Raw genomic sequence first — 10,320 nt, forward strand, 5'->3', positions numbered from 1 at the left:
TCTGTGGCTCCTGAGCTGCTCATAGCCACTTGGGAAAGGGGATTTAATTAGTAACAGAGCACTTATTCCAATTTTATCTAATTCAGGCCACCAAAGCCCAAATTGTTCATATTTTACTCCTGAGAAAAATAATATATAATGTGATTTTTTATATAATGGTGTAAATTTATTCACCTTTAAGTCTAGTTCTAATCTCAGTGCTGATGAATCACAGTCCACATGCCTCTCCCTGTTCCCCCCAAGTTGGGGGACTGCCGTTTTCATGATCTCAATACTCTCAACACCTGATGCCATCCCCAAGCACCCATAATTGCAGGTGATTCAGTAGATTACTGTGACTGCTGAGTTTCATTTTGGGTTTATCATCACTTTGGGTAAGAGCTCCTTTCATCCTATAAACTGACTCCTTGCTCCAGGATGGTTTTGAATTGAAGCTTTATGCATGTTCTTTAGGGCAAGGATCAAGAACAGATTTAAATACAAAAATAGGACTTTGACACATTTTAGATGCTTTCAGCCAAAGGGACTTATGAACTGTCCCTGCTGATAACCCGCAGAGATTATCAAGTCCCTGCAGTCTAAGCTAGATTCACACAAACCAGGGTGTGAAGCAATCCCTTTTGAAGCCCGTTTAGGGATCTGGCCATAATTGACTTTTATGTTATCTTGGAGCTGCTTAGAAGAAGCAGTGACATACTCTTGTGTTTTCCAAAGACTGAATCCAATTGCTTGTAAAGACACTACCTAAAATCACTGAATCTTCAACTTGAAAAGTTTTGTTGATCATTTTATGCGTTCTTGAATGTTGTCTGAAATACTTGATCTGGTAACGTAAGGGGTATTGTAGAACTAGAGAAGTGATTTCCCTGCGGTGTTAGACCGTGGTGCTTGGCTGCGCTGCTGACGGGAAAGTTGAAGATTACTGGTTTAATCCGAGTGAGCTCTTGGCCAAAGCCGCGGAGTTCCCGATCGCCGTGACTGCGAAATGCGTCAGGAGTGCCTGTACTTCCACAGCTCCCTTCCCGTCCCGTCCCGTCCCGTCCCGTCCCGTCCCGTCCGTGGTGCCGGTCAGCGGCCGCGGCGGCTCCCGGGGCAGGGCCCGGCTGGGGCCGGGGCGAGCGCAGCGCCCTCCTGAGCAACCCCCGGCGCTTGCTCGCGACTCAGGGGGAAGGGGAGGAGGAAGCGCGGGTGGGGACGGGACGGGACAAGCCCTGCTGACGGTGGCTGCAGCGGGGCGAGCGGAGAGCCGCGGAGAGCGAGGCGGGCACGGCTGGGCACGGTAAGGGCTGTGCCTGGCGCCTGGCGGTGCCGCGGGCAGAGCAGAGCAGGCCGGTGGGGGGCATTTTGCTGCTCCGCCGGGGCCGCTCCCGGGCCCGAGCGCTGCCCTCCCCAGGCCGCTCCAGTGCTCCGGCCGGACTGCGGGGCGGGGGAGAAGCCGCGGCTCGGGCTGGTCCCGCCCCGCAGGAGCCCCCGGGGCACCGGGGGCAGGTTGGGGCTTCACGGGCCAGCGGTGTCCCGAGCGGCGCAGTCCCAGGCCCGCTGCCGGGACGGTGCGGGAGATGCCGTGGTGACGGCTCCTGCCCTGGGCGGCGCGGGCGGGGGCCGAGCGAGGCCGGAGTTTCGTTTCCCCGAGTGTGGCAGGCGGAAGGTGGCCCTTCTCCCTAGGGAATGCTTTCGGGAGCCGCGCGGCAGCAGCTTCTCTCGGACCGGCCCTGCCCTGCCTCGAGGAGGGGGTTACTCACAAGAAACCACTCACAGGATTATTCCGAAACTACTGATTAGTTGGTAAAACTAACACGCTAACCTCTGAAATCTCTCCTGCCGGCAGAACATACCATGCGGTGCTCTATCTACTTTACCAGTATAGAATTCAGTGTGACCTCAATGCCATTGCTTCTCCCTGAAATAATGATATGTCAGTGTTTTTTCTGTTGTGATTACTGGATTTTATTCTCTCACAAATGCCTGAGAAATTTAAACAACTTTAAGATAATAATTCTCAGCAGGTTGGTAAACTGAGAAGTTGCTGTCCAGATGAAGTTGGTGGTCTAAGGAGGTGCTGTGTTAAGGCTTTGCGCTGCAAAAATCCAAGTGCTTTGATAAACCTACATATCCTGCTGGGTTGTTAAAAAAAATAAGCCTTCAAGATGTATTTCATTCTTGGTTTTGCTGGCCGCTAGCTGATTTATACTGATCTGCGTTGGTGTTGGAGGGCAATTTAGGATTTCTAGTGAAGAAGACTGCATAACAATTGTCTAATTTAAGGATTAAGCAAGAGATTAAGGGAAGGGCAACAACAGATTTGTTTGGCCAGACTAAGTTAGGATAGCTGTAATTATAAGCGGTTGGATGGGGTTTTGGTTGGTCGGTTTTTTACATATCAAGCAGAGAGGGTGGACTATTGCTTTCTTTTTCCATTGTCCCCATCCTAACTTTCGAGACTTGAAGTGTGAAACACACACATTTGCATTGGCTGTATGAAGTGATGGTTCAAAGCTGACATTTAAAGCAGAAGGGACATTAGAAAATGGAAACTGAAGAGCTGAAGTTGTGGTTACATCTGCAACTCAGTATTTTGAAAAGTCTTTTTTGTAGTCCCAATGTCATCTTGATGTTTATTAGGAATTTTTGTTTTGATAGGTAACTTGAAGGAATTCATACATGGTTTTAGTTTTTTACCATTCACTGTAGTACTTTGTGCATGTTTTTTGTGCTACAATTTTGAGACTAAAAAAAGAAAAGGGATGCCACAAAGTGCTGTGAGGACCTGAGACCTGTTCACTTTTGTCTACAGGAAAAGAAAAAAAGTGAAAGTACAGAAAAAGTGCAGTGATCACATTTAAATTGAAATGGTTGTTCAAAACCGCTTGTGGGAAGAAATGAACATACAATGTAATTTAAAAATAAGTAAATATTAAGACTAGGAGTGCTCATGCTGGAAGTTATGATCATTTTGAAATCTTTGAAAGGTGTTCAGTTTCTTAGAACTTGCTTGTCAGTGAAGCAGAGCTGACCAGCAGAAGTAGCTGTGTGTTTAACCCCACCTGGCAACTGAGCACCACACAGCTGCTCACTCACTGTACCCCTGAAGAAACTGGAAGGTTTTGAGAAACCTCATGGGTTGAGATAAGAACTGCTTCATAATCAAAATAAAATAAAATTAATAATTTAATAGTTGTAATGAAAAGGAAAGTAACAGAGGGAAATACAATGCAGCATGTGAAACAAATGAGGAACAGTTGCTCACCACTAACCAGCCAATGCCCATCCAGTCCCTGAGCAGTATTTCCCTCTCAACTACCTTCTTCCATGTTTTATTGCTGAGCTGATGCTTTATGGTCTGGAATATCCCTTTGATCAGCTGGGGTCAGCTGTTCTGGCAGTGTCCTCTCCTGGCCTCTTGGGCACCCTCAGCCAAACCCAGTGCACTGAGTGGGGCCAGTTCATCATGATTCATCATGATTCTGTAGTTTAGTCACAAGGAGAAACTTCCCTTTTCTAAACAAAACAGAAGATCAGTGTTTTTTAAAAGTATAGCTGTGAAATACTTGTTATGACAAAAACTTACCGAGTTTCAACATCTTTGAGTCTTGTTCCCTCTTCATTCTGCCAAAGCTGCAGTGTGAGTATGAGAAAGATGGGAAGGAGCAATGTTTGTCCCAGGCTTACCACAATTACTGCTGCAGCCCTTGTAGCCACATCTGTTCTTCTGTACCAGCTCCTGTGTTTGTCCCAGCCATGGGGCTGCTGTAATACCCACACTTGATGGAGTACACAATTCCCTTTGTATTACATCTTTCTACATTTCTTCTAAATCTGCTGGAAAGAATGTGTGACTCCTGAAATATATAACCATTGAGATCTGCTGGTGTAATCCCATGCCTCCAGTGCAGCTGATTAGTCCTGTGTCCTGGAAGAGTGAACAAACTTGTGACAATTTCTTTATGGAAGTGTTTATAGACTTCACTGAAATCCTGATGCAAGCTGTATTGTGTGAGGAAGATAATCAGCAGTGTTCCAGGGACTTTTCCATGCTCTGGGTGAATGGAAAGGCTTGTGTCATTGTTGGAAACGTGTGCTGGGTCTCACCTGAGCTTAGTGTGGATGGAGTGACACCCTAAACAGATACTTTCACATTAAATTCTTTCTCTTTGCATGTTGTCTTTTGTACTGGAAAATTGCATCAGTGCAATTTCCCTTCTTTTATTCATGGTAGTACTATGGTCAATTGGAGCTCCTATATAACTTTCATAACACCATAGAATTAATATTCCAAATACAGATTCCCTTTCCCAGATAGTACTGAGTGCAAAAACTTGCATGGGTACAGAGGGATCATATGAACAGAGTGTGGCTCTTGGAGAGCTGTCTGGCCCTTAGGAGGCAGGGGAAGAGGAAGGTGCTTGGTCAGCATTGATGCCATAAGACCTTGTTCCACAAAGAAAATGGTGGGCAGATTATGGGAACTGGGTAGCTGTGGAGGAGGAGAGGAAGTCTGCGTTGAAACCACAGTCCTTTCTTGGCGATGGTTAGTATTCCTATCTCTGCAACAAAATAACAACTGGTAGTGGAAAAGTTGCACTGCAAACTCATTAAAACATTGCTAAGGAGCAAAACTGGCAAGCTTAGACGCATTTGGTAGTTGTAAAAGCTCTGAGTTCACTTGGACATGCTTAATTGTTTGGGTTTCTTTTTCCTTCAATATAAATGCTTCTTATTTTAAATTACAGCAGAGGTAAATAGTATTTTTTAATTATTCAAGCTTCACTACAAGCCTATCATATTGTTCAGTTTTTCGGGTGAACAAGAAGCATTAGAAATAGTGTTCTTGGAGAATTAGGAGACTGCCAGATAGTTTAGTGTACTAATAAACATGCTTTAGTATGAGGAAGAATTTGTGTTGGGACAAAGTGCAAAAAATTCATAGTGAAAAGGAAATAGGAAGTAGCAACAACAACAGTGAAATCAAGATTGACATTTAATACTATCAGAAACAAATACCAGCCAATTAATTTTATGCTGGTTAAAGTCCCTTTTAATCTAGTTATCTTCTTGGTGTTGAGTTGAGCTTAATTATTTGTCAATTGCCCTTAATAAATAATGCCTTCTGTTATGATTTTCTCTCTTTTATGTTTCAGATATAATGTCTGCTCCAAGTGGCAACCCTGTCCCATCTGCACCACCTTCTTATGAGGAAGCTGTAGGCATCAATGTGAACTATCCTCATCCCTATCCCGTCCCTGACCCTGGACAAAAGCCAGATGGGAAGGGCATGAACCCTCCCCCACACATGGGACAACCTCCACCAGCAAATAACCCCAGTAAGCCTCTGAAACTCTTCTGTATACCTCATGTTAAGATGGTGTCAAGTGGCTGTGTAATAGGTGCTGTCAGAAGATGAAAAATCGCGATTCACAGGTGTTCACCACTTGCCAAAAAATACTTTTGAAGAGAATAAGGTGAATCAATTCTTGTGAATCCCTCAGTGTGCCCTGATATCTATAACATAATTTGGCTTTCTGCAGTTTTTAGTGCAGCTTTATTTTTAAGGCAGTGTATTTCTGCATTAGGAAATGCCATGGTTATTTCTCTCTGTGTCTGTGTATTGTATTCATTGCTCTGAGCCCTGACTATTTCAGTTATGCCTGGTTTAGAGGAAGTTGATTCTACTCTTTTTTCCTGTTCCTCATGGAGTAAACAGCCATTTCTCTGCTCAGTTACTGTTCAGGCGGTGTATGTGCAGCAGCCAGTACTGTTTTATGACCGCCCAGTTCAGATGTGCTGCCCTTCCTGTAACCAGATGATAGTGACACGTCTCTCGTATGACTCAGGAGCTTTGACCTGGCTGTCATGTGGTGGCCTCTGCCTGCTGGGGTAGGTCAACTCCAATTTGTACTTTTACCTTGACTTTTTTTAGCTCTAACATGTAAGGGAGCTCTCAGCTTTGCTTTCTCTGTGTGGGACCTGAGCCTTCATGGTTCAATTAGCCTACATGTGCATCTGTGTCCTACAGGACCTTAAAGCAGTTCTGAAACATTACAGTAATGGAATCTGTAGCCATGTGTGTTCTTCCTAAAGCTTATGGCACCAGTTTTACTGATGGCTTTTGGACAAATACATTTTACATTTTTGTGTGTATAAAAAGTGGTAAAGCAGTGTTTTTCTCTTTTTTTTTTTTTTTTTTTTTTTTTTTTTTTTTTTGCCTTTGCAGGTGTATAGGAGGCTGCTGCTTAATTCCCTTCTGCATTGATGCCCTGAAGGATGTGGATCACACCTGTCCAAAATGCGGTGCTCTTCTTGGTTCTTACAAACGTTTATAGGCAGTGTTTAAACACTGATTGATGAAGTTCTTTAGCACCTCTACAAGCCCTCTCTGAAGCTTCACGGAGACTTCATGTTTTTTTCTGTGCATCCTTTCACTGAAAACCAATAAAAAGTGATGTTTGTTGCTGGATGGTTTGAATACGCATTTGCTTGAGAGGAGTCTCACTTAGGTCTGTAAAAAGCATACCTAACCTGTATGGGCCACTCAGTCCAGCACCAGTGGAGAGCAATGGAGTGTTTCCCTTTTTGCTTTATGCAGAACAGGTTGGTGATGTTCTTCAGTTAATCTTGTCTCAAGCATGTTGCACACTGTGCTTGCATTGAGACCATAAAGTCTCAGCACAGAACAAGAGGAAGATGTGTATGGAGAACTATTTAGGCTCATGCTTTGGCAGCAGCACTATTTATGAACTTGCAGGGAGTTGCCTCAGAGACAGGTGCTCCTCTTTGAAAAAAGAAATGGTTTGTCATCATCTTTTCATGAGCACTAGAATTAATTTAAAAACTTCTGTAGGTGGAAGATAACCAAACCTAAAGGCTTCTTCCTTTTTGGAAGTAGCTTTTCAAAATGGACAACTCTGGTAGTTGTGCAAAAATAGTGATTGAATCTAATATCTGAATTTTCTTGCCAGTTTCAGGTCTAGTCATGTCTGTAATCTGAAGTAAAGATGTTCATATAGAAGATACTTGTTCAGTGGTTTCTGTTAGGATGGAGGCTTTCTTACTGCTGTTTGAAAGTCTGTGAAGTGTTTTCCTCACCCCAGTGGAAATGCCTGGAAAGCCTTAGTTAGAACATTGGAAAACTTCCTTGTACATTTACATAAGTCAGCTGATCAATCATAAACAAACCTTAGCCTTATCTTAAGGCTTGAATTCCACCTGAAACACATAAATAAAACACCTGGATTTTTAGTTGTTGACGTGATCATTAATTATTGTTTCTTTATTAAGAAGGTAAAATGTTTGTTAAGGAGTTTCTCTGATTTTTCTAAATAAAATTAAAGATGAGTTCTGCTTTTAGAAACTTAAACTGGATATGCTTAAGATGACAATCACAAAAAATTAGGGAATGAGTGTCTGCAGGTTAAAGTAATTTCTGTGTCCTAAGCAATTTGATCGAACAACGTTTTGATGCATATCACAGAATCCGAATCACGAAATCAGCTGGGTTGGAAAAGGCCTTTGAGGACATCATGTCCAGCCTGTGTCCTAATGCCACCTTATCAACCAGACCATGGTGCCGAATACTGCGCCCAAACTCTTTTAAAATGCCTCCAGGAACATTGACTGCACCATCTCCCTGGGCAGTCTATTCCAATGTCTGATCACCCTTTCTGTAAAAATCTTCTTCCTAATGTCCAGCCTAAATGAACCTGTCCAGAAAAGGCAGGCAGGTGTTTAAAAAAGGCTATGCTAGTAACACTGTATTAATATCTGTAAAAGTAAAAAGCTAAAATAAATATGAATCAAAAATACTGCATTTACTGTTCTTACCAAATGTGCTTTCTGTAAGTATTTGGTTTAAGTTAGTTTTTCTAGTCTTTCAATACTTTATGTTTAAAATACAGTAATTTTGTAGATGATGTTCAGTCTCTAGGCCTTGTCTTAATTTAGGTTTTGTGAACTGCTCTTGTGAGTCAGTCTGCAAGTGATCTAAGAGCTTCCTTGTGTATGTGGAAAAGCTTTCTGGTCTCCTCATGTTGTAAGAATGTACATCAGCAGCTACTAACTGTCAAGAGGATGAAGGAGATAAAAAGCTGGTAGTTTTGTAGCTGTCCATCTTGATGACATGGTACCAACAACTGCTTTTGTCTGCTGGTGCACCACCATACTGCTCTCTGTGTTCTTGAAGGGCTTGGGTGATGCTGCATTGAATTTTCTGCTCTGGTGACAGGAGCAAGTCTTGTGCCTTACTGGGAAGGAGAATTCCCCCACTGGGTGTCACAGAAAATGTGCTTCTTGTCAATTTATTGTCAGAGCAAGTCAGAAAGAAGCAATGAGGCTCACATTGTTTCCAGACTTGGGATATGCTTGCATGGTGGGGATGATTTTTAATTCTTTTAGTACCCTGTCAGTCTGGTCTGCGTAATCTTGCCATATATTCATTTGGTAAGTCTTCCAGTTGTTATTTCCTTAACTCCCCTTTTCTTTCCAAAGTGATGGTTGGAAAATCCGAGGTGTTGGAATCAGAATGCAAAACACCAAAAAAATGTTTGTTTTAATTTATGTGGACAGTCCGTTGATTTTCTTTAAGCTCTTTGTATGGATACACAATGTTGGCAGCTCTTCCTTCTAATTCAGCATTCTGCAGGGCTTTCTGCTGCCCCTTCTATAGCTGTATTTCCTTAAATGCAAAGCCTGTGTTTGTTCTCTTGTGCATGGAATGATATACAGACTGTGCCAAAGTAACCTGCTTTGTTAAACCTACCTTGGACAAACAAATGCAGGATATAACTTGCTTTGTATGAAAGCACTTTGTGTTTGATTATGTTGAAATCACTCTGTGTTTTTAAGACTGACTCTGTTTAAAATAAAAACGTTGTCTTTCCTATCTACTGCTTGTAATTGGAAAATTAAAATATTTGGAATGTTTCCAAACACATGGATGACTGAAATGTTAAGTGAAGGGAGAAATTTTTCAGAGTATCACCTGGGCCAAGTCTCTGATAAGTGGCATTGTATGCCTTGCAGATCAACTCCCCCACAGAGCCACACTGAAAATGTGTTGAGTTTTCCTACAACCTGTGTACTAGAAATATTTTTTCAATAAAACTGTTGGTAAAACTTTCACTTGCAATGGAACTAAACAAACACATATAAATATGGCTCCACATTCACATACCAGGAATATATATAAAATATCACTATTCAGTAGGAAAGAATCCCTGTTAATCATGTGAGAATACCCTCGTTTCTTTCAGCATCTAAATTTTTGTTTGGTTGGTTTTTCTGGGGTGCAGAAAGCACAGGAAGGCAAGGTTAGTGCCTCAAAAAAGTTTTTTATTGCGTTGATATTTATTATTTTTATTAAGCAACTTTGGTGTTATTTTGGTAGAAAGTGGGTGTTGTATGAATAGTTTTTCCTTGATAAGGTAAGATACAGAAGGAGCTATGCTGACTTTATGGACTTTAGCTGTTTTCACACAAGGAAGAAGCACAGACCATCTGAAATCCTCCAGCCTCACATTATAGATTCATTACAGATTCCCTACGGGCACCCTCATGAGCTTTCTAGGATTACTTTGCTTTTTCTTACACTTTGATAGTGTTATTTTCATTAGGCTTCTATTTTAATAGACAGAACTTGCACAAGGTTCAAATTCTGATGAAGCTTGAGCCAGAAGGAAATGAACTTGTTTTGTCATGCAAAGAGGATCAAAAATAAAAATGGTTAAAACAATTTAGGGCTGATAGCCCTACAACAGGGAGTTGTTAAGCAAGTTCAGAGGGGTTTCAAGAAGCTGCTATTTATTGCAGTGTTTCTGAAAGTACTTCTGGCAGGCTAACCACAAGGGATTTTTTTAAAAAAATATTTATCTACTTAAACCTAGTTAATAATTAATAACTGAGTGGCAGGAGGTCAATAATGGAGTATACAATAATGTCTTGCTCGGAGTAAAAACTAAGTGCAAATCCTGTGGCAAAGGTGTAAAGTTTTTGTAGTTGAGGTGGTTGCATTTTAGGAAATTAACTTTGTGTTCCTATTTGCTTCATAAGATCCTGCAATGTAAGATGAATTTTTCTTTAGGATGACTTCTAATATATTTTTTGTGAGATTAATACTCACATGTATGATATGCTGGGCATTAATCCAGTATAAAAATTAATTTGCCAATGAGCATCTTAGAACTTTTTCACACCTAAACACCTAGGACACTAAAAGGTGCATGTGAAACCTACTGATACATAACCACTTAAAATTTATTTTTCTTGTGGGTTTAAGAACTTTAAAATTTAATGTCTGAATGGGTAATTCTGTGGTCTGGAGGTGCTCAA

General features: G+C 41.7%; 1 protein-coding gene across 2 annotated transcripts; it reads left to right on the forward strand.

The window, feature by feature from the left end:
* Nucleotides 1–1,021: 1,021 nt before the first annotated feature.
* LITAF (lipopolysaccharide induced TNF factor) lies at nt 1,022–6,454 on the forward strand. 2 transcript variants are annotated; one of them, XM_079320863.1, is made up of 4 exons: nt 1,022–1,279; nt 5,139–5,321; nt 5,718–5,874; nt 6,212–6,454. In XM_079320863.1, exons 2-4 carry the CDS (start codon nt 5,144–5,146, stop codon nt 6,318–6,320), a joined length of 444 nt encoding a protein of 147 aa, XP_079176989.1. In that variant the 5' UTR covers nt 1,022–1,279; nt 5,139–5,143; the 3' UTR covers nt 6,321–6,454. The 2 variants fall into 2 exon arrangements, with proteins under 2 accessions (XP_079176989.1, XP_079176990.1); XM_079320864.1 differs by lacking the exon at nt 1,022–1,279 and adding an exon at nt 1,514–1,785.
* Nucleotides 6,455–10,320: the final 3,866 nt, after the last annotated feature.

Source organism: Erithacus rubecula (assembly GCF_903797595.1).
Source record: "Erithacus rubecula genome assembly, chromosome: 17".
NCBI classification, from domain to species: domain Eukaryota; kingdom Metazoa; phylum Chordata; class Aves; order Passeriformes; family Muscicapidae; genus Erithacus; species Erithacus rubecula.

Bases quoted from the DNA above. Each gene is read 5' to 3' on its own strand.
- LITAF (XM_079320863.1), top strand. From the start codon at position 5,144: ATGTCTGCTCCAAGTGGCAACCCTGTCCCATCTGCACCACCTTCTTAT. The intron at 5,322-5,717 runs GTAAGCCTCTGA...TTCTCTGCTCAG, and splicing joins TCCACCAGCAAATAACCCCA to TTACTGTTCAGGCGGTGTAT. The intron at 5,875-6,211 runs GTAGGTCAACTC...TTGCCTTTGCAG, and splicing joins GGTGGCCTCTGCCTGCTGGG to GTGTATAGGAGGCTGCTGCT.